Source organism: Carcharodon carcharias, chromosome 32, assembly GCF_017639515.1.
Source record: "Carcharodon carcharias isolate sCarCar2 chromosome 32, sCarCar2.pri, whole genome shotgun sequence".
NCBI lineage: Eukaryota > Metazoa > Chordata > Chondrichthyes > Lamniformes > Lamnidae > Carcharodon > Carcharodon carcharias.
Genome location: NC_054498.1, coordinates 17,850,537 through 17,874,802, shown reverse-complemented (window position 1 = coordinate 17,874,802; position 24,266 = coordinate 17,850,537). Strand labels below are relative to the sequence as shown.

Genomic DNA, 24,266 nt, shown 5'->3' with positions numbered 1-24,266 from the left:
GTCATGTGATGAAACCTCCAGGAATACATTTAATCACAGTTGGCAACCCTATTTTATAGTAGCTACCGACATAGCATACAATTCCTGTTTGACCCAAATCACCTTCTTCCTAGTAAAAGAGGGAAGGAAACTCAGAGCTAGATACCCGACAGCAACTTTGGGCCTACAGGAAGCAGAGGGTCACAGTTTACGCTGCAGGAATGGCAACAGGCCTTCAGGTCTTGGTGAAGGGACGGGAGTAAAGCTGAGCGGACAAGGAAAGTTGGGTTGCTCACCCTTACACTTCGAGAGAGAAGGGTAAAGAAGCCAGACACCATTAAAAGCCTCAGTCCCACCAGGTGAAAGATCCATGAGACGTGTCACTTATGAACATGGTTCTCCATGGCATTGCACATCAACGTGTTGGGATCTGGAGTACAGATATAATAATTAGATGCTAACTCAGCCTCTGCTTGCCAAAGCTTGTGGAAAGCGGTTGAAATCCAAGGTAATTGTTGCTGTTTCTAAACTGGAGTTCAGTCGGGATAACTACAATTGCTTGTAAAGTTAGAATCCGCCATGAGAGACTTACTTTTCCCTCTGCCTCTTGTTTTGCATTCGTTAACAGAGTGTGACACTTCAGAGTGAAAGGTCTGGAATCAGACACTGTAGCTACCCTCGAATAAGATAATTCAAAACTTTAAAAAAAAAGCTTGGTTTGGTTTCTAATAGGCCCTGGTAAAGCAGAAGTGTTTTGCCAAACATGGATGATTTGTGATAGGGTACAGATTTTAATAAAGTGTATCAAAATAATCAAACATTTTCATTGAAGGTGCTATTTTCAAACCTTACAGTGTTCAATGGGCGAGTGGCCACTAGACAAAATGTGCACTTGCATGTCGTAACCTGCAATTCCTCAGGATGTTCTTTGCAATAATAAAAGGCACAACTTGTAAGCACACCAGCTATTTCCGGCAGTTCCTCTTTAACCCCAGTGCAGTTAGGGGTGTGCAATATTCGATTTTTATCTCCAAGGATTCCAGGAAGCATCGATGCTGCCACGCATCTTTCCCACGATTTGCTCTTTGCCATGTCTCCCTACCACAGTTCACTCTCGGCCACATCTAAGTCCCACTACTCTCTGCCGGTCTTTCCTCTTGGCACCTTCCTAGGCTAGTCTGACCACCTAATGCCTGGAGCAAAGGGGCAAGTCATGTGATGAAACCCCCAAGAATACATTTCCAGGCAACCCAAGAAATGATTAAAAAGCTGGATCTCAGTTTGGATAAACTTTAAACTTTATTTTCACAATTTATAAGTTTACATGCTGCCATTAATTAACTGGACAGTACTTATTTCATGCATGTATGCAAAAACCCAAGGAAGTTTTAGTCTCAGTGCTTAAACCCAAAAAATATCTGTACATAGCATATAAACCTACTGGTAAATTTAGGTACTTAACTCACTACAAAAACTGGGTAGTAATACTGCCCAGCCACAATACTGAATTATCTTCCCTGATTAAGAAAAGGTACAATGTCACTTTGTTATACCGTCACACGGGTTTCTGCAGAAAGCAGAATACATTACAAAACTGAACTTAAATTTAACATTTTCCGCGCCTCTTTTTTTTTGTAACTTTATTCAACACACACACATATATATATATATATATATATATATATATGTAAACAATTACCCACAGCACGTACACTAGTTTGGAATGGACATTCTCACATTGACATTTCTGACGTTGAAGGCAAAGTTAAGGTTACAAACTGCTCAACATCCCGCAGGTACCGGGAACCTAATGCAACAATTCCCCCAGTTGCCCGGTCCATGAAGTCCACAGGCGAGTCTCCTATTCTGATTGTCCCTGCTTCAGAACACCTTAAATAGATTTGATATTGCAGGCTCAATGATTCCAAGCTCAGCTCAGGACAGGGTACAAAATGGCCATTTTTAAAAATTTTTTTGCTTCTTGGTAATGTAGACCCTACCCTCCGCTGTCAGAGTTTGTGAACGGGAAGCCAGCAAAGAAAAGCACCCAGTAGTATCGGAAAACTTACAACCTGCCTGGGGAAAAAAACAAAAAAAAAAACCCCTCAAGTTCCTTCCAAGCCCAACTTTATGACGCCAGCTGGATTTTATTTCATCGGAGAGTGTAATCTTAAAAAGAACTCTGCTTGTCAAGGTGAAAGTGAGAACTGGAACATTTTGCTGTTGTGGGCAGCCAGTGTCTGAGTCAAACATTCTCACAGCACAAGTGGCTAAAGCTTCACTATATCCCATGTTCCCACAGCCCCATTAAACCACCCCCCCTGCCACCACGACGCAAGGGGGTGGGGAGAGATACCAGTTTACACGCCAGCCTGATCTGCGACACTTCTGAATGGGATAACCAACTTAGCCAAGCGATAAGAGGAGCCTTCAAGCCTTAGCTGCTTCTGAAGCCAGGTCACAAAGGGTTCAAAGGTCCATGAGGCAACTCAATGTGTCACCATAAATGGGGAGAGACGCCTGATTTTTTTTTAAATCAGAAAGTGTGGGAGGAATCGCATTTCTTGTTTGGCTCTTTCCAATGGACGAACTTCCTCCGAGTTACTAAAGTGGTTGGACCCGAGCATGAAACTGTCTCAAAAGTTGGTCCTTTCATGGTCTCTGAGCTGATTTACAAGCCAGGGGAGCAACGCTGCACAGCCCCCACAGCATACCCCCCCCCCACCTGATTCTTCGTAAATACCATTTTATTCATTTGCCCGGCCTCAATCTTTTCATAACTTTCCAGATCCAACATACACTCAGATCAACCCTGCTCCACATTTATTCAAGTAGCGGCACATACCTGGGAAATTACAGTGACTGAAGCGTCCTGGATTCACAGGTTTTACAGTCCAATTAGTTCCAGCTTCACCCAGATACAAAAATGGACAAAAGGTACTTGGTCAATCCTCAAAGCCTCCTAATTTTCTAACTACTAAGAGTTAGATGGTCAAAGAAGAGCTTCTGGCAATGAAATAGATATCTGTGCTCCTGATTCCTGTCAAGCCCACAAAGGTAATGCACATCATTAAACAAAGAGGCCGCCATGATGTCCCAATTCCTTACCCAACTAATGAGATGAATTGACTCTTCCATTTCCAAGCTCCTGTGTCCTTACAGACACCAAGTGAAACTGCTAAACTCTGGACGTGGTAAATTAAGGAATCCCGCTCAATCAAATAACCTGGATTAAGATATGTAACTTAAACGCCCTTAACAATCATTGCCAAGAGGAGACTTTCACTCGTGTTGTCTCAGGCGGTTTCGAACCAAGGTCTCAACAGGTGAGTGGGAAATGTTTCAAGCCGCTGCACCTAACTTGGTCAACCTTACGCAATCCTTGGGTTAGAGGTCAGTCAGCTTCACCATGTAAAACGTGGTGGTGATTCTGCTAGTACCATTGATATTCCCCAGATATTGCAGTGCTGTAGAAGCTAAATCATTACAAACAAACATCATTCTCTAGAAAGTGCTTCATCAAGATATGAATTCAGGTCCTAATCTTCTGAACATAAACATCTTTCTGCCAGGTTTGCATGCAGAATGTTCAAGCTCTGTGTGATCCACAACCCAACTAACCTTTTTCAACAGAGCAACAAGAGTCATTGTTTACTTTTTAAATGCATCAGAACGTACACCCTCTCTCCCTCCAATTTCCTGTAAATCCAGGAAGCTCACAGCTACCAGAAAGGTTGACCATTGTATAAAGTTGTTTAGTTCAAGGCATTCATCAATGCTTGTGCTTGCTTGAGTTCTGAGGGGAAAAAAAAATAAGAGGAGCATCAACTGTTATCGACTCTAACAACAACTTGCATCTATATAGCACCTTTCATGGATCACAGGGTGCTCCAGAAGAGAGTAAGACATAAGACATAGGAGCAGAAGTTAGGCCATTCGGCCCATCGAGTCTGCTCCGCCATTCAATCATGGCTGATAAGTTTCTCAACCCCATTCAATCAGTCAAAGGTTGGCACCAAGCTCAAGCATTATGGTAGTTGACCTAAAGTTTGGGAAAAGAGGTAGGTTTCAAGAAGTGTCTTGTCAGAGATGAGAGAGGTGGAGAGGCAAAGGTAATTAGGGAGGGAATTCCAGAGCTTAGGAACTAGATGGCTGAAGGCATACCTGCCAACTGTGCTGCAAAGGGAGTTGGGGGGTACACAGGATGTCAGGGTTGGAGGAACTCAGAGTTCTCAAAGCAATGTAGGAGGTTACAGAGATGGGGCCATGAAGGGATTTGAACAAGAGGGTGTGAATTTTAAAGACAAACATTAAACATCTGAAAAATACCAATCTTAGGACTGAGGTAGAAGACGCAAAGAAGACATTCATTAGAAATGATGGATTTAGTCAGTCAAAATAAGCACGACATAAGATTTTACACAACACGAAAATGGGCTGTCGAGTTTCTAACCTCTCACCCAACACCCCCCACCCCCCATTTGCTTTGGGCCTGACCTACCAGTGAGTAAGACTCTGAACTTGTTGGCCATTACTGAAACGACTGTGGGCTCCACAGCGCCTGTATCGATGTTCCGAACATTGATCTTCAGGTGAACGATAGGTTCATTTACTTCCTTCAGCTCACTGGAACTCAGCGTGTAGTCCACCCTCCACGACACGGAGTCTAGTTTGTTTACTGCACAGAAGAGCAAATGCCACAAGTCTAGTTAGGGTCACATAGTTTAAAAAGGGGGAGAAAAATAAATTCCTAACCACTCCCACAACACTTGAACTTCTCGCTAGAGTTTGGAAATATCTCATTCACACTGCACTAAACTGGAGAGAGTCCAAATAACCAACATCATCAAACCTTAAGAAAGGATAATGCCACTTACGCCTGAGGCTGCTCTCCTTTAATCTGTCCTGAAGAGCAGTCTGTTTATCTTCATATGATTTACAGAGTGCAGCAGCATGTTCTGAAATGTTAAGTATGAGATGCAGTTAAGGAGGTTTCTGGCCCAGCATAAAAGATATTATCAAAGGTCATTTAGGGAATATGGTGCAATCTTTGTAATGAGAGCATTTCTGTTCAAAGCAGCCCAGTCCACTAATCAAAAACACTCCCAGTTATTTTCATAAAGCCATATTGATACAACATTTGAAACTGCTTTTAAATAATGACTGTATATCTCTATGAAATAGAAACAGAAAATGCTGCAAGTTAATATGGGTCTGTTAGCAATCTGTGAGGGGGAAAGCAAGATTCTATAATATTACATGTTTGTATCTTAGTCACTAAATCCCTTCATGGCCTCAACCCTCCCATCTATAAACTCCTCCAGCTTTATAATTCTACCCTCTTTTGTGTATCACCTCTTCGTCCTTGATCCCAGCATTCAGGGCCATGTCTTCAGCTGTTTAAGTCCCAAGCTCTGGAATTCCCACCCCATATCTCCACACTTCCTGCTTGTCCTCAACGACCCTCCTTGAAACCCACCACACTTTTGGTTATCCCTCATGATTTCTCCTTGTTTGGTTCCAGGGTCCAATTTTGTTCTGATTATGGCTTGAGGACACCTTAAGCAAGTCTCCATGTTAAAGGTGCTTAAAGGAGACTGAACAGTTGGGGGGAGGAGGTTAGAGACTAATGGAAATTAATCATAGAGAATGATCAATAAACAGGCTGAATAACTTGCAAACAATTGAACTGTATCAAATAACATTAGTTAACAAAAAGGACCAAAGAATGAACAAATAATGGGGGTGTAAAGACAGAGGAGGGATTCATACACTTAAAATAAAATAAAGACAAAAAGCACATCCAGTAACATTAAAATTAGAACAATTGGTGAAACTAATTATTTTATGAGAATTGTTTTGGTCAGACTGAAAGTTTATGGGCTCAAATTTCATAACCTGAGGGGGAATGATAGGCAGCAATGGCAAAGCAAGTTATTTTAATAATTGCTCAGGGACATTTAAATAACACACAGGTTTTTTAATGTGACAGCGAGGGTATTTTTTTAGGTTACTGCACCATCTCTCACTGCTGGTTTCTTCTGATTTTGGGGAGGAGCTGCGAATTTTTTTTACTTTAAAAAAAATTCATTCATAGGATTTTAGCCAGCATGTATTGACCATCCCGAATTGCCCTCGAAGGGGTAATGGTCAGTACAACAGAGCGGCTCGCTTGGTCATTTCAACGCAGTCACTTACAGGATGACAGGTTTCCTAAAAGATATTAGTGATAGAGGTGGGTTTATTTTATACAAAAGAAACAGTAGTTTCACGGTCACCATTATTGATAGTCATTTCTTAATGTTATTCCAGATTAATTTTATTAAATTAATTTAAATTTCCCAGCTTCCAAGGTCGGATTTGAATCCATGCGTCCGGATCATTTTTAAAAAAACATTTATTCTTTCATGGGATGTGGGGAAGGCCAGCATTTGTTGCCCATCCCGAATTTCCCTCCAACTGAGTGGCTTGCTCGGCCATTTCAGAGGGCAATTAAGAGTCAACCACATTGCTGTGGGTCTGGAGTCAAATGTAGGCCAGACCGGGTAAGGATAGCAGACTTCCTTCCCTAAAGGACATTAGTGAACCAGATGGGTTTTTACAACAATCGACAATGGTTTCACGGTCACCATTACTGAGACTGGCTTTCAATTCCAGATTTATTAATGGAATTTAAATTCTACTGTAGATTTAAAGCAGTGACCCCAGAGTATTAGCTTGGATCTTTGGCTTACTGGTTCAGTGACATTAGCACTACGCCATCGACTCCCCAATCATCAGTCTGGGCCTCTGGATTACTAGACTGGTAACATTACCGCTATGCTACTGTACCCCTATTTACAAGTAGTTGCCAATCTAAGGAGAAACTTTCCAGCAATTTATAAGATCCTATCTAGTCAAAGTATATACTGTTTATAGGGATCTACAGTGCTAAAGTGGCATTGTAGTGGCATGTCCCTTTAAGGCCAAAGGGGCTAATTGATATAAATTGGCACATACCAAGGTCAGTTAGATTTGTAAGTCCAGTGACCTAACTTGCTGAACACACTATGACTGGACTAGAATAAAAGATCAGCATTACTGATTCACTTAACAAAAGGAACGGCTTTATCACTGACCTTTCGAACCATTTTGGACAGGGCAAGTAACTATCGTGTTACATAGAATTACAGACAGACAATGTATCACGTAGAAACAGGCCATTCAGCCCAACTCATCCGTGCAACACAAGCATTCTCCCATCCCTCTTCATCTCAATATGTCAACACATCTTATTGAAACATATAAGATTCTGAGAGGCTTGACAGGGCCGATGCTGAGAGGCTGTTTCCCTTTGTGGGGGGAATCTTAGAACTAGGGGGCAATGTTTAAAAATAAGGGCCCCCCCCCATTTAAGGTGGAGATGAGGAGGAATTTCTTTCCCTCACGAGGGTCATTAATCTTTGGAATTCCCTTGCACAAAGAGCAGTGAAGGCCGAGTCACTGAATATATTCAAAGCTAGGTCAGAAAGATGTTTGATCAACAAGGGAGACCAAGATTGGGGGGGTGGGGGTGGTGTACAGGCAGTAAAGTGAAGTTAAGGCCACAATCAGATCACCCATCATTTTACTGAATAGTGGAGCAGGCACGCTGGCCTGAAGGGCCTACTCATGCTCCTATTTCTTGTGATCCTTCCACACCTTTCCGCCTCATGTATTTATCCAACTTCCTCGTGACTGCATCGACCCTACCCACGTCAACCAGTAGAGTTCTACATTCTAAACGCTCTCTGGGTAAAGAAGTTTCTCGTCGAATTTCCTCGAGGATTTATAAGCGATTGCGTCAACCGGAGTTTTAAACAGTTCAAAAATATCACTATTACTGCTTCAGGTAGGGACAACAATACCTTTTGGAAGACCAAGTTGTTGTAATTCACTAGATAACGATTCACCATCGACACCATATTTGGCAGCACTGGATAAAACAAAGTTTAACACCGCAATTGTGGCCTTTATATCGCTGGTTTCTGGAATTCAAGGTGGATAAATAAATACCTGATTAATTTTTTTTAAGGAGCATGGAATTGTTCTTTGTGCAGCTTTACAAAGATTCTCATTTTGTAACAGAACACTTGCGGGGGAAAGAACACCTAACTTTGCCACTTCAGAGTGCTAAAGAAAACTTGGAAGTGATTACAAAATGAAGTATTTTAAACTCGACTGGAAGCATGCTAGTGATGTCCTCATCAAATGGAAACTCTCCCACACTGACACTGTGATTTGTATCAGTTTTTCCTGTAGCCAGATATGGCAGTTTCTTCCCTTTGGTATAATACTGAATTTCATTATTGGTACAGATAGAGCACCTCACTGGAGGTTAGGTGATTAGCAGTTGAATCAATGATGTGCATGTTAGAGGTTAATTAATGGGTGCATAGGATTGCACTGTAGGGTGGGCTAGCTGTGGACTCAATAACCCTTGCTCACTATTTAGAGTGTCAGCATTGGCTCGACTGATAGCACACTCGCCTCCGAGTCACAAGTTCCAGGTTCAAGCTCCCCCCTAGGGTTTTAAGTAGTACTGAGGGAATGCTGCACCGTCAGAGTGTCTTTTGGATGAGATGTTAAACCAAAGCCCCAGCTGCCTGCTCGGGTAGGTATAAAAGATCACTTGGCACTATTCCGAAGGAAGGTACGGGAGTTATCACTGATGTCCTGGCGCAAGCTTATCCTTCAATCAACATTACGAAACCATTTATTCGGTCTATATCACATTGCTGTTTGTGGGAGTTTGCTGCAAATTGTCTGCTATATTTCATGCACGACAACAGTGGCTGTAAGGTGCTTTGAGAAGCCTGGTTGTCGAAAAGCTCTCTAAAAACACAAGCTTTCTTTTTCATTCTTCTTGCATGCTCACATCAAAGTGAGCCTCTTTTATTCTGCACACAAGTAATAATACTCTCACCAATATGAATATATAATGAAAATGTCACATGGCACAGTATGAATGATTGCAAGCTGTAAAACATTTTTAAAATACTCGAGCATTGCAAAGATAATTGGACGATATACTCGCAAAAGCTTGATACAGACTTACCAAACTTGGCGTCAGCAGTGAGCTTTGCAATCTTCTCGTACTGACAGGAGAGAACCAACAGACAATAAATGATAAAAACAAAAAACTGCGGATGCCGGAAATCCAAAACAAAAACAGAAACAGAAATACCTGGAAAAACTCAGCAGGTCTGGCAGCATCGGCAGAGAGGAACACAGTTGACGTTTCGAGTCCTCAAGACCCTTCAGTTCTGTTGAAGGGTCATAAGGACTCGAAACGTCAGCTGTGCTCTTCTCCGCCGATGCTGCCAGACCTGCTGAGTTTTTCCAGGAATTTCTGTAGACAATAAACAATCGCTGGCACAACTGACGTCCAATTTGTTGCTACTGCAAAGAAGCTTCTCAAAAACCCAATACGTTGGGCAACTCTTTCAGACACAATAACACAGTCTGAGTCAAAGCTCCATGCTTGCAAAGGCTATATTTGTGTTGCTGACTGCATTTACTTGCGCACTGCATGAATTATCGCCATGACAATGGCCGCCAAGCAGTCAGCCCGGCGCCACTGGCAGGAAAGTGATTGCAAGGCACTGGAGCGTTATTTGATAGCCATTTTATGGGATTGCTTCATCTATTGCTGTTATACTCCCTGACCAGGTAGCAACAGCACCTCCGCCATCTTACCTTTGCCAATCTATAGTGCGGGCACTCACAGCAGGGTGGGGGGGCCCTCCTTTGCAACTGACTGGCAGCGGGTCAGCAGGAGTGACACAGAACGTATCAGAACAATTCCATGATTCTGGGAAATGTCCCTCGTTTCCTTGAGGAGGTGTTTGTAGAGTTCATCAGCTTTTTAACATTGGTGGGGGTGGGGGAGGGGTGGGGAGGTGGATTGTCAAACTTGAATAGGAGCAATATACACGGTGTAGCACAACGCCTTTTTTAGTGTTGCCTTCTCAAAGTCTTATCAACAGGTATACAGCAGCTACAGGCCAAGGGTTGATGTGTGCCATGAATATTTCCCAGAGAAACATAAGGCCACAGCAAGTATTTTCCAGGGAAGGATCACAGAGCAAACTCACACAACCAAGTGCCGGTTCACACTTAATAAAAATATGCTGGTGTATCGGATTCGTGCATCGTAACAGCCGACTGCTCACTTTATTAAAAGGCTAAATCAAAACACTTAGTGGTGAATTTTCCATGCTTCCTGAAAGAATCAGGGACCACAGGCCTCACGAATTCCCGCCCTTTTCCCAAAGCTACCCACCACTTTCTGCCGCAGGGAGTTTTGGAAACCGCTCCTACACAAAGAGTCCGATCGCTGGCTGGTCAGCATCACTAGGGATGGGTTTGCCACGTCCAGAAAACACTGCACTTTTTAAACTTGTAGTGATTCAACGATAAACTACTCCCAGTGCAGAAAATCAACAGAAGTTAGGGGGGGAAGTAAATGAGTGGGTTGATGTCTTTTATAGAACCGAAGTATCCAAATCGAATAAAATCCTTTCTTTGGTCCACTCTACACTTCTTTCTGTAACAATTAATTTGGGAAGCAAGAGGAAATCAGATCAGACATTTAAATGTAAAAGGATTGCCAATCGCACTAGGCGTTGAACCCCAGGATTCTGACCCAGCCATATTAACAGAGAGAGAGATTCCTTACAATTGGACTTGCCTGTTGAAGAGGCAAAATCCTGGGATGCTCAAATTTTCAATCCTCAAACTTTTAGCCATAGCAGTGGGAGGTGGGGGGGGGCAAAGTATTTAAAATCTAGAAACTCATCACAAAAAATGGAACATATCCTCAGGTGTGACACCAACATGAGCTGCACTTTCCCTTTAAGACCTTAGTTATGCAAGTCCTACAATAATACTTCTTAAAAAATGATACTTACATCAATTCCATCTCCCAGCAGGTCTTTCAGCACCTGGACACACAGCAACTTCATCTTCACAGAAGACTGGAAGGGAAATCAATGGTATTAAAAGAATGGGGAATGCAACCATAAAATCTTTCTTGTATTCACTCATTCACAAATTGTTCGTTCTACCATGAATGAGAAACCCTTTGACCCAGAAAATAAGGAATGAAGTCAGCCAGGCCATTAAATACCTGCAATATGAAATTGTCAATACTATTATTTGCCAAATTGTGCATCACACTGTCAGGGTGGCTAGTAATTTAACTATTGGTTTTCCCCATGTGTCATGTTAACCTTGAACTAGATCTGGAGTACAAAGGGGAGGGAATGATGCTTCAGCTGTACAGAGCCTTGGTCAGATTCCCTCTGGGCTGCCGTGTTCAGTTCCGGCATGATTTAAAGGGTTAAATTACAAGTAGAAGCTGCATAAACGGAGCCTGTATTTTGTTAAGTTTAGAAGGTTGAGGAGTGATCAAATTGATATGTTTATAATAAGGCAATTGCAGAGAAACTATTCCCTCTGATGAAGGAATCCAGAACAAATCTTCAAATTAGAGCTGTCCATTCTGCAGTGGAATCAGGAGGCAATTCTTTCAAACAGTAGAAATCTCTCCCCAAGTTGCTCTGGTGGCTGAGTCAACTGAACTTTGCAAGACCAAAATTGTCATTAGGTAAGAGCATCAAGGGACATGGACCGGAAATGGGTAAATGGAGTTGAGATACAGACTATCGAAGCCTCCCTGAAAAAATGCAACAACGCCATCAATCTGTGGGAATCTCTTGATCGAGGCCGGCCCAGACTGGAGAAGAGGCACCTGCGAAGGTGCAACCAATTCAAACATCTCCGACAGGCCCAGCTGGAGGCCAAGCGCAAAGAGCGGAAGGAGCAGACCCAAATCCGGGCATCCCACCCACCCACCCGCCTCCTCAAACATTACCTGCCCCACCCATGGCAGAGTGTGCAGGCCCGGCATCGGACTACTTAGTCACCTCAGGACCCGCAACCCCAGAGTGGAAGAAAGTCACCCTCACTCCCAAGGGACTGCCTAAGAAGAAGAGAAGATCCATGATCGTAGCAGGCTCCAATTTCCTAAGTTGCTACGGTAGAACAGACTTGCTAGTCTGAATGGGCTACTCCTGCTCAAGACTCCCAGTGGGACTTGAACGTAACTAAGATCACTGACTAAGATGGATGGACCATAGCAGGCAACACTGTTCCAGTACTTTCTCCACGCTGTACAGTCAACCCTCCAGGAGAGTAATGTTAACTATCTTTACACAGATGACATAGTAAGCATGGTTTTCATTCAATGCCCCGCTTAACTAAAAAGGCCATTTAAGTTGTTTCATTATACACAAAGTGGCATAAATGTGGGGAAGAAAGTGAGACCTGAGCAGGAGATCTTGCTTACTGGCAGCAGATCAACAATAGCTTATATTTATATAGCACCTTTAACGAGTGAAACATCCCAAGGTGCTTCGCCAAGGAGCATTACAAAACAAAGTACTGCACTGAGACACAAGGAGATATTAGGTTAGAAGACCAAAAGTTTGGTCAAAGAGGTAGGTTTTAAGTGGTGTCCTAAAAGAGGAAAGCTAGGTAGAGAGGGAGGGAATTCCAAAGCTTGAAGCCTAGGTGATTGGGGTTGAAGATCAGTGCTAGACAAGGCTTTTAGCACACAAAAGGTTGATTTATTTATGATTGTTCTTGCATTCAGTGCACCTTAACTGGCTGTGAATGAGAGAGAAAGCCTGACTGCTTCTGTCGAAAATAAAGAGTGCGCTTTAAGACACTACAATCATCAAATGCGAGATCATCGCTTTATCCGCCTGTTTCAAACATGAAGCTTTTAATTGGTGGTGTCTATATTTTGTTGGACGCAGGGCAGTCCAGTGAGGTTCTAGCACTGATTTATAAGGTTGTCAGTTCACTTATACAATAGGATAAGCACCAATTGTTGTTGAGCCAAAAGATAAATTGCTGTCACCTTTGATTTAATCTCTGTTTGATGGTATCAGCAAATGCGTATTACCTCACACACATTTACTGGTTTGCCACCTGCCATTGTTCAGCAGAATTGTTTATTTGTGATGGAGAGTCCATGTTTGAATTGTGAAAGTCTGTCTTGTTCCCGGCCAGGATGAATGTTTCATTAATATTTTGTCTAACCTTTACCTTTGGAGTCCTGCCATTGGAACAGCAGCTAGATCTGCTGATAGACACCCAATATGTGGGGAAAAAGCGATGGAAACTTAAGAGGGCCATTATTGTGGATTTCTGCAGCATTGCTTGGGGAGTGGACATGGTGGAGTCCAGCAGTTTCTGTCAGGTTTAAATGTGTGGGACTGGGAAGAGTTCCAATATTTCTAGGACCAAATGGATGGAACAAGGAAGAGAGCACGGCCAAACTGATGGACATGCAGTCAGTTATTTCAATGCACAAAGTTTCCAGCAGTCCCTGAATGCAGGCTTTACTGAAATGGGAATCAACACAGCACCACGCACCCAGCATTTACCTAAACGATAAAGGGAATCGCCCCACGTATAAACACGCTCGAGGATTGAAGACTGAGGGGAGACCTGATCGAGGTGTACAAGATTATGAGGAGCATGGACAGGGTGGATAGGGAACAGCTGTTTCCCTTAGTTGAAGGGTCAGTCACGAGGGGACACAAGTTCAAGGTGAGGGGCAGGAGGTTTAGGGGGGATGTGAGGAAAAACTTTTTTTACCCAGAAGGTGGTGACGGTCTGGAATGCGCTGCCTGAGAGGGTGTTGGAGGCGGGTTGCCTCACATCCTTTAAAAAGTACCTGGATGAGCACTTGGCACGTCATAACATTCAAGGCTATGGGCCAAGTGGTGGTAAATGGGATTAGGGTAGGTAGGTCAGGTGTTTCTCACGTGTCGGTGCAGACTTGATGGGCCGAAGGGCCTCTTCTGCACTGTGAGATTCTGTGATTACTTGGCTGAGAATAGTGCAACACGAGTAGAGTTTTGCTGGGGGGTGGGGGGGGGGTTCTCTGGCTGCCTGACGGTAATGCTGCCACAACTGGGCTTGTGCCCTAGCTCAAAGGGAGAAAAGGTCAGCTAGGTTTCCCGTTCCTGTTAAACATGTGCCTTTCCAGCAGAGGTTAAGTAGCAGCTGAGTGTGGGATTTGGGGCAGGTAGGAGGTTCAGCTGTGCTGCACTCAAGAGCTAGAGAGCCTGCTGGCCTTCACATTGTGTGAAACACGGGCACTTGGGCAAAGGTTGGAAAGGGCTAATAATGCCCAAGGACCATATACTGGGGCTGGCACATGGAATAGAGATGTATAAAGATTAAAAAGGAAAATGCAGATTGATCGGGCTGAACAGCCAGTTTTATGCTATAATTTCCATATAATCTATAATTTCACTCAAGCAACACAGAAAGGGAACCTTCCTCCTTTGATGTGACTTACATACAGACTCCTTGCGGTTAAACCGAGGCCCTGTCTGCCTTCTCAGGTGGATGTAAAAGGCTCCATTGCACCATTTCGAAGAGGAGCAGGGGAGCACTTCCCCGGTGCCCTGACCAATATTCATTCCTCAACCAACAATTAAAACAGGTTAACTTGTCGTTATCACATATTGCTGCCTGTGGGAGCTTGCTGTGCGCAAATTGCCTACTGTGTTTCCCACACTTACAACAGTGACTACGTGTCAAAAAGTATTTCATTGGCTGTAACGCGCTTTGGGGTGTCCTCAGGTGGTGAAAACAAAGGGGACACTACAAGGAATTTTGGCTTCTTATTCTACATTGCTACTTAGTCACGAGCTACAGTTAACATTACTGATTACAGCAAAGCATCGCAAATTATGTCTGAAGGTCAACTATTTGCTGATGGTTAGACTCAGCAGAAAATTGAATCAGTTGCGTTAGAGTAAAGACTTTTTCCCTTTACACAATTGCTAACATAGCAACATTCAGACATTCAGAAGGTTGGACACTCAACTATTTTTGCCAAGGTGCTGATCTCTGCCAGAACCCAGTCAGGGCAATCCAGGTCACCACAGAAACGGAACCGCTGCAAAATAGAAGGTCACAATATTAGTGTCCCCCCGCTCTAGGTCACATGCAAGTTAGAACACAAAACTAAAGATACAAATATAAAATGCAAAATCTACATTTTAATGTCTCATATTAACTCAAAAATATGTTGTACAGCAACAGGAAAACATATTACCGTTTATACCCATCAGGAAGACTAAACAGGCCGGCACTCTCTCTGGAAAAGAGAAGGCTGAGGGGTGACCTGATAAGTTATTAAAGGCTTTGATAGGGGAGATGTAGAAATATGTTTTCATTTACAAAGTAGACTAAAATCCAGAAGACATAAATACAAGATAGTCCCTGATAAATCTAATAGGGAATTCAGGAGGAACTCTTTACCCAGACGGAGTGGTTAGAATGGGAAACTTGCTACCACAATAAGTGGTTGAAGTGAACAGCATAAATGTGTTTAAGTAGCATAAATGTATGGAAGAGGAAGCTAGATAAACGCGGGGGAGAAAGAAATAGAAAGTTATTCTTATGGGGTTGGATGAAGTAGCACTGTAAGACATGCGGGTTTCTGTATATTTTTCCTTGTGCTATATGTTTTAGGCACTGTACTTTAGAGATGTTTGTGTGGGCTTTTGATAAGCCAAGAATTAACTGCTGGTACTTGAATAACTGTTTGCATTGATTGGGTTAGGTATAATAGGACACTGCATGAAGCTGGACATTTATAGAAACAAAGGCTGGGATGTTAGAACAATTCAGAACAACTGATTGGAAGGCTCTGTCTGCAGAATGTATAGTAAGAAGCAGGAAGACAGTTAAATGGTTATTCTGTCTACACATGTAAAGAACAATGTAAGCCTATTAAAGTGTTTGCATTTGTTGAAACATAAGGATCCTGAAGAGAACTTGGCAGGACAGATGTTGAAAGGGCATTTCCCCTTGTGGGAGAGACTTGAACTAGGAAATATAGTTTAAAAATAAGGGCCCCCGTTTAAGACAGGGATGAGGAAAATAATTTTCTCTCAGTGTTGTGAGTCTGTGGAACTCTCTTTTCCAGAGAGCAGTGGAGGCTGGGTCGTAAAAATGAGGAGCAACAGTAGGCCATTCAGCCCCTCGAGCCTGCTGTGCCATTTAAAAAGATCATGGCTGATCTGATGATAACCTCAAATCTGCATCCCACCTACCGCTGATAACCTATTGTCCCCTTGCTTACCAAGAATCTATCCAACTCTGCCTTAAAAACATTCAAAGACTCTGCTTCCAACGCCTTTTCAGTAAGAGAGTTCCAAAGACCAACGACCCTCAACAGAAAAAATTTCACCTCATCTGTTTTAAATGGGCGACCCCTTATTTTTAAAAGGTGACCCCTAGTTCTAGATTTTTCCACAAGAGGAAACATCCTCCCCACATCAATCCTGTCAAGACCCCTCAGGATCTTATGTTACAATCAAATCGCCTCTTACTCTTCTAAACTCCAGCAGATGCAAGCCTAGCCCGTCCAGCCTTTCCTCATAAGACAACCCGTCCATTCCTGGTAATAGTCTAGCAAACCTTTTCTGAACTGCTTCCAACGCAATTACACCCTTCCTTAAATAAAGTGACCAATGTGGTGCACACTACTCCAGAGTTGGTCTCACTAGTGCCCTGAATATTTTTAAGGCAGAGGTAGATAGATTCTTGATTAACAAGGGAGTCAACGGTTATCAGGGGAAGGCGTGAATGTGGAGTCGAGGCCACAATCAGGTCAGCCATGATCTTATTGAATGGCGGAGCAGGCTTGAAGGGCCGAATGGCCTACTCCCAATTCGTATGCTAACTTCATTGTTTGTAGTCCAGGACGTGGGTAACTATTGATTGTGTGTTGGTGGGCCACTGTGAATGGTCTTGACCATATTGAGTGTGTTATGAATGTTATCAAATATGGTAGGATAAATCCTGGATACCAAGGCTCCAAATCATGAGGGCTCTGCTAGATGGCAGGTCCTTAGCTCATTGTCTGCTAATGCTTCACCCTGAACTGTTTTCCTTGGCAGTTTCTTTTTTGTCAGTGGTTATTTCCCTTGCCTTCCACCCTTAGGGACAGGGCGAAGAGACAAGGTCCCAAGTCTACCTCAGCTGGAACAGGCACTGGACCTACGCTCTTGGCATCATTCTGAACCAGACGCTAGCCGTCTAGCCAACTGAGCTCACCGGCCCCCACGCCAGAGCTAGAGCAGGATAAAAAGATCTCTCGCAGTACACAATTGTTCAGGTTCTCAGAAGGTGACAGAAGAAAACCAGACCAGACCCAGCATCGAACTGTGTCCGAGCTGCTCCAGAAAGTAAAAGCCCTGTGTGACTCAAACAACACCTGGTTGTTACGTCTTGTTTTGTGACTTAATAAATCCCCCTAAGTTAGCTCGCCAAAATTACTCGTCTGCCAACTTTTTGTCTTGTCACCCCAAATAAAAGGTTCAAGTCATTTACAGGACTTTAAAAGCAGGATGGGAGGAAACTTGTGTGGAGCATAAACACGGGCATGGATTAGTTAGATTGAATGGCCTGTTTCAGTACTGAGGGAGCGCTGCACTGTCACTGATATCATCCTTTGGATGCAATGGTAAGCTGAAGCCCTCGTCTGCCCTCTCAGGTGGATGTAAAAAATCCCATGGCACTATTTTGAAGAAATGTAGGGGAGTGTCTCCAAAAGCTTATGGGAGCTTGCTGTGTGTAAATTGGCTGCCGTATTTCCATTACAACGGTAGCTACACTTCAAAAGTATTTCAAAGGCTGTAAAACACGTTAGGAAGTTCTGAGGTTGTGTAAGGCGCTATAGAAACACAAGTCTTTCTTTCGATCGAGGCCAATCAACAGACGCAGGATAAGAGGGTGGATAAAATTATTTGTGGCTGTTGCTGGTGAGGTGGTGGTCAGCTCGTTTGTGACAGGTTTACCATAGGAGCATAGGGGGACCAATCGGACTATCGTGTCTGTGCTGGCCCTTTGAAAGTTAGTCCCGCTTTCACACTCTTTTCCCGAGGACTTGCAATTTCTTTCCCCTTCCAGTACGTATCCAATTCCTGCTGGAAAATTACTATTGGATCACGTAACGTGGCGACATTCCAAAGACACAAAACAATTCGTTAAAGTAGCAGATCACATGATACCCTGTGAACATGCCCAGAACGTCTTTGTAAAGATTTTGGTATAGGCCCTTATAAAGAACTGAATCAGCAATAAAAAAAACTGTAACACAGAGACAATGTGCCTTCAAAGACAGCAGGGTTAAATTTCAGATTTCCAAACTACCTTCCTTTTTCAAAGTTACTTAAAATGGGCTAAAAATAAAATTAAACTGTGCAAACAGGGAAGGGGTGAAGTGCTGCTATGCATGCGTATTGGCAATAATTTAAAATTGGATTCTGGATAACTGTGCACTACCTCATATACATAAAGACAGAAAATTTACAGAGTTATATAAAAGCTATGAGCATAAACATCAGATTTAAACACTTGAACTCAAAAGACAGGATTTTATAACTGAACCCAGGCACACACTGCCCAACACGCACCCACACCATCTGAGGCTGCGGAGTGCACTCTGATCCGGCTCCCAGAATAACAACTTAATTTAATAGAATGCCTTTACCATAGCAAAATGACCCAAGGTGGAGAAATTAAAATTGGGGATGCACAAGAGGCCAGAATTAGAGGACAACAGACATCTTGGGAGGGAGATTAAAGAGGTAGGGGGAGATGGACTGCAGGAAATTGAAGACATAGGCTACAATCCAGACTTGTCCACAGCCCACCTCCCCCACCATCAAACCCCCACCATCAAACCCCCACCTCCCCCACTATCAAACCCCCACCATCAAACCCCCACTTACCCTACTATCAAACTCCCCCCACCTCCCCCACCATCAAACCCCCACCATCAAACCCCCACCTCCCACACTATCAAACCCCCACCATCAAATCCCCACCTCCAAACCCCCACCTCCCCCACTATCAAACCCCCACCATCAAATCCCCACCTGCCACACTATCAAACCCCCACCTCCCCCGCCATCAAACCCTCACTTCCCCCACCAACAAACCCCCACCTCCCCCACCAACAAACCCCCACCTCCCCCACCAACAAACCCCCACCTCCCCCGCCAACAAACCCCCACCTCCCCCGCCAACAAACCCCCACCTCCCCCGCCATCAAACCCCCACCTCCCCCGCCAACAAACCCCCACCTCCCCCACCATCAAACCCCCACCATCAAATCCCCACCTCCAAACCCCCACCTCCAAACCCCCACCTCCAAACCCCCACCTCCCCCACCATCAAACCCCCACCTCCCCCACCATCAAACCCCCACCTCCCCCACCATCAAACCCCCACCTCCAAACCCCCACCATCAAACCCCCACCTCCAAACCCCCACCATCAAACCCCCACCTCCAAACCCCCACCATCAAACCCCCACCTCCAAACCCCCACCATCAAATCCCCACCTCCAAACCCCCACCTCCCCCACTATCAAACCCCCACCTCCCCCACTATCAAACCCCCACCATCAAACTCCCCCCCACCTCCCCCACCATCAAACCCCCACCTCCCCAGAGCCTGGTTTTTGCACCATAGGAACAGAACCTAATGAACTGTGGGTTTGGGGGGGGGGGGGGGGGGTTCAATTCTCAGACCCACTTTCTGCAGGAGCTGTCACTTTGCCTGCAGCCTTGGCCACACTTGGGGCTTCTTTGCACCAGGGGCTGAGCAGGATAAATTGGGTCAAGGTTATTTCTAAACCCCCTCCCTCTCCCTCTCTCTCTTTGCAACTGGCTGTGGGTCAGGGATAAAAACCCCTTCCCCTGCAACGTCTCCAATGCAACACTCACCATGGTGACTCCAGGCTGCACTTCCACCAGGAAGCTGCTGTCAATCAGCTGAGCACAGCCTGACTAGCCACTGGCCAACTGCAAGCTTACCAAGGGTGATGACAGTCACCTGGCCAACTAACAGCTTTTCCCGGGGTTTCTTTTTATATAATTAAAGAAAAGAAACCTGCTGCCAGTGCTGTGCAGCAGAAACCACATACCTTTTTTTGGCTAACCAACAACAGCCCTATATTTATGTGGCGCCTTTTAATACAATGGACCATGCAAAGGCACGTCACTGGAGAGCTATAAAGCAAAGATCGACACCAGGGCACGTCAGGGGTTATTAGGGTGGGCCACTAAGCGAGATTTTAAAAAGAAAGACTTGCATTTACGTCGTCTTTTTTCACGACCACCAGACCGCTCAAAGTGCTTTACGGTTAATGGAGCACTTTTGAAGTATTGTTGCTGTTGCGATGTAGGAAACGCAGCAGCCAATTTGCGCACAGCAAGCTCCCACAAACCGCACTGTGATAATGATCATATAATGTTTTTTTGTGATGTTGATTGATGGACGGGTAAATATTAACCAGGACGCCAGGGAGAACTCCCCCGATCTTCCTCAAAATAATGCCATGGGATCTTATACTTCCAGTCGAGCCAGCAGGTCCAGCCTCAGCTTAACGTTTCGTCCAATGGGACGATGTTTCTTCTTGCGGGAGAGACTAGAACCCGGGGGCACACTTTAAAAACAGGAGGTCTACCGTTTATGATGGAGATTCGGAGAATTTTCTTCTCTCAGAGCGTAATTAGTGGAATTCTCTTCCCCAGGAAGCAGGGAAGGCTGGGTCATGGAATTCGTTCAAGGCTGAGTTAGACAGATTTTTGATAGACAAGGGAGCCAAGGGTTATGGGGGCGGGGGGCAGATGGCAAATTGGAGTTGAGACCACAACCAGATTGGCCGTGATCTCACTGAATGGCGGAGCAGGCTCGAAGGGCTGAATGGCCTACACCTGAGCCCTATGTGACATTGTAGCACTCCCTCAGTGCTGCATTGTAGTATCAGCCTTGACTTTCCACTTGTGGCTGGAGCGCGGGGGCAAGTCATCTGATGAGGCCTCAGGTGTACACTTAGTCACAGTTGGCAACCCTACCACCCATTGCCCAACCTCCATCTTTTCCAGTACCCTCTGCTCCTGGCAGACCCAAACTCCCCAATCTCCCAGTCTCCTTCCTGTCTACCACAATCCCCAGCCTCCCTTCTTCTTCCACCTGCATTCCAGTTCCTCACACCTAATCCGCCATTTCTCTTCCGAGCTCTTATTCTGCACTCTCCCATTTCCCCAGTCTCCCTCTTACCCTCAGCATTTGCAGTCTTCCCCAACTCACCCCTCCCCAATCTCAGACCCTCATCTCCCCCTCTGAGCCACTTCCCCATCCACAACTCACATCCAACCCCTCCCGTCCTGTTAGTTCAAATCCCCTGCCCTCTCACCGCTGTTGAGTCCAGCCCCACATTTATCACTGCTCCACTGCGCTGTTGACACACTCCCAGGCCCCAGTCTCATTGCTGACCAGCCCTACACGTGCCCTGTTCTCTGCAGTGACTGGGTGACAGTGGGGACGGGGGGAGTGGGGAGATAGTGAGGAGCCGGTGCTGCAGTGGCAAATATAACCGATGGAGGAGTGTTGGAGGAGGCGGCGGTGGGGCAGGCAGAAGTACTGATATGAATGAAGAATGAGCATTCAGCTTGCACTGGGTTGCAAAGGGAGATGAGTGGCAACATTGAGGTGGAGAAAGAGCACAGTGTCAGTATTAACTGGAAGGTTTGTAAGGTAAAGTGCTCCATCGAAGGGGAGTGGGATGGTGTCTAGAGGGGAAAGACAGTGTCTCTGTGAACTGCCATGGATGTGGGAGAGTGACAGCTGGGGTAATTTCTGGAGCTGTGGTGTTATGATTGAAAATCCAAATGTTTTATCTTCAAGATTAAAAGTTTTGTAGCGTAAAAGTGATCAAAATTAGCCAGAAATTTGAAAGTAATAATTAAAAACACTGCAGGAGGATGCTCCAGACCCTAGTGTTGTAACAAAAACATCAGCCTTTCTGGAATTAATATTTTCTTTTCTCCAGTCTAACTGTTGTGCACGTCACTAGCATAAATGACAAAGCTGAGGAATCTATTTGTTTTTCATTATTCATTTCAAAGGATGGGGTATCGTTGGCAAGGTCAGCATTCATTGCTCATAACAACTGAGTGCCTTGCTATAGAGGGTTGTTAAATCACATTGCTGTAGGTCCGGAGTCCCATACAGGGCAGACCAGGTAAAGACAGCACATTATAATAAAAGTAAAATACTGCAGATGCTGGAGATCTGAGATAAAAACAGAAAGCGCTGGAAATAGAACTCTGAAGAGCCATTTTGGACTCAAAATGTTAACTCTTGTTTCTCTCTCCACAGATGCTGCCAGACCTCCTACGTTTTCCCCAACACTTTATGTTTTTTTTATTAAAGACAGCACATTTCCTTCCCTAGAGGGCTAGATGGGTTTTAACTGCATTCTCTTTGTTTCAGAGACATCATTGCTAAGATTAGCTCCTTATTCTAAAATTAATTAACTGAACTTAAATTCCTCAGCTGCTCTGAGCATTTGCACTCATATCTCCAGGACATTAGCCCAAACCTCTAGCTGACTAGTAGATATTTCCACTATGCTGCTGTACCAGGCCTGGTCTTATTCTTAATCTCTGTAAGGCACCGACTTAGGCCTTCTTTTTTTTAAATGTTGGTGTCCTTCATTTAATGTCTTTTTGGTTGAGGGGCTAATTAGAGGCTTCATCTGCCCTCACTAGAGGATGCCTGATATTTATTCATCAACCATAAGACATAGGAGCAGAAGTAGGCCATTCAGCCCATTAAGTCTGCTCCACCATTCAATGAGATCATGGCTGATCTGATAATCCTCAATTCCACTTTCCTGCCTTTTCGCCATAACCCTTGATTCCCTTACTGATTAAAAATCTGTCTATCTCAGCCTTGAATATACTTAATGACCCAGCTCCTACAGTCCTCTGTGGTAAAGAATTCCACAGATTCACTATCCTCAGAGAGAAGAAATTCCTCCTCATCTCTGTCTTAAATGGGTGACCTCTTACTCTAAGATTATGCCTCTGGTCCTAGACTGTACCACAAAGGGAAACAACCTCTCAGCATCTACCCTGTCAAGCCCCCTAAGAATCTTATATGGTTCAATAAGGTCACCTCTCATTCTTCTAAACTCCAATGAGTACAGGCCCAACCTACTCAACCTCTCCTCTTAAGAAAATCCCTCTATACCCAGGATCAACCTAGTCAACCTTCTCTGAACTGCTTCCAATGCCAGTATATCTTTCCTTAGATAAGGGGACCAAAACTGTTCACAAGTTTGGTCTAACTAGTGCCTTGTTTAGTTTTAACAAGACTTCCCGATTACCTGCTGAACTTGTACGTTAGCTTTTTGGGATTCATGCACGAGGACTCGCAAATCCCTCTGTGCTGTAGCTTTCTGCAAGTCTTTCTCCATATAATTAATATTCAGTTCCTCTATTCTTCCTTCCAAAATGCATAAGCTCACATTTTCCCACATTGTATTCCATCTGTCAAGTTTATGCCCACTTAACCTGTCTATATCCCTCTGTCGCCTCTTTCTGTCATCCTCACTACTTGCCTTCCCACCTATTTTTGTATGATCCGCAAACTCGGTGACAGTACATTCGCTTCCCTCATCCAAGTCACTGACACGCATTGTAAATAAGTGTGGCCCCAGCACTGATCCCTGTGGCGCTCCACTGGTTACAAGCAACGCCACCGAAACAGATCAGCTAGCCATTACCGCAATGTAATTTGTGGGAGCTTGCTGTGCACAATTTGGCTGCTGTGTTTCCAACCAGTGACCGCACTTCAGGAGTATTTCATTGGCTGCAAGGAGGCTTGGGACATGCTGAGGTTGTGAGGGGCACTATATGAAAGCAAGCTCTTTCCTTCTCCAAGGGGTCCAGCGGTCTGGGCTTAGGTTTACTGGGTGCCCCAAGCTACCGGAACTTCTGTGCTCTGAAGTATTATTCTTTTGACTTATTGGGTGGGTGGGTGTTTATTTCTGTGGCTGAACATTAAGTTAAAGAGAAATTGTTAAGTTAAGGAAGAACTATTTTCTGCATTGATAATATTTTCCTTTGGTCTTTCAGAGATTAGAGCAGAGTTTGGAATTGCCTCTACAGGTTGGATGAGGCCATTTAGCCCATCATGCATGTGCCATCTGGTCTTGCTCCACTGCTCTTTGCTCACAGCCCTTCATGAATGTTCCTTTTGAAGTATTTATGTCCAGTTCCCGTTGAAAGGTACTGTTATATCAGCAACCACCATCCTTCCAGGTTGGGCTTCATTTGGCAGCATCTCCCTGCCACAGTAAAACTACCACCT

At 44.4% G+C, this 24,266-nt stretch overlaps 1 protein-coding gene across 2 annotated transcripts; it reads right to left on the bottom strand.

Moving 5' to 3' along the window:
* Positions 1-1,259: 1,259 nt before the first annotated feature.
* commd4 (COMM domain containing 4) lies at positions 1,260-24,171 on the bottom strand. 2 transcript variants are annotated; one of them, XM_041178626.1, is made up of 8 exons: positions 24,057-24,171; positions 14,912-14,983; positions 10,911-10,976; positions 9,056-9,095; positions 7,866-7,985; positions 4,857-4,937; positions 4,481-4,657; positions 1,260-3,775 (listed from the first exon to the last, which is right to left on the bottom strand). In XM_041178626.1, the coding sequence occupies exons 1-8, from the start codon at positions 24,093-24,095 to the stop codon at positions 3,735-3,737; spliced, it is 636 nt and encodes a 211-aa protein (XP_041034560.1). In that variant the 5' UTR covers positions 24,096-24,171; the 3' UTR covers positions 1,260-3,734. The 2 variants fall into 2 exon arrangements, with proteins under 2 accessions (XP_041034560.1, XP_041034561.1); XM_041178627.1 differs by lacking the exon at positions 24,057-24,171 and adding an exon at positions 19,829-19,906.
* Positions 24,172-24,266: the final 95 nt, after the last annotated feature.

Excerpts from the sequence above, each read along its gene's own strand:
- commd4 (XM_041178626.1), bottom strand. The coding sequence starts at position 24,095 with ATGCATGATGGGCTAAATGGCCTCATCCAACCTGTAGAG. Across the intron at positions 10,977-14,911 it reads TCAGCACCTTGGCAAAAATA|TCTTCTGTGAAGATGAAGTT; the intron begins GTTGAGTGTCCA and ends TTTCCCTTCCAG. Across the intron at positions 4,658-4,856 it reads AAAGGAGAGCAGCCTCAGGC|TAAACAAACTAGACTCCGTG; the intron begins GTAAGTGGCATT and ends TCTTCTGTGCAG.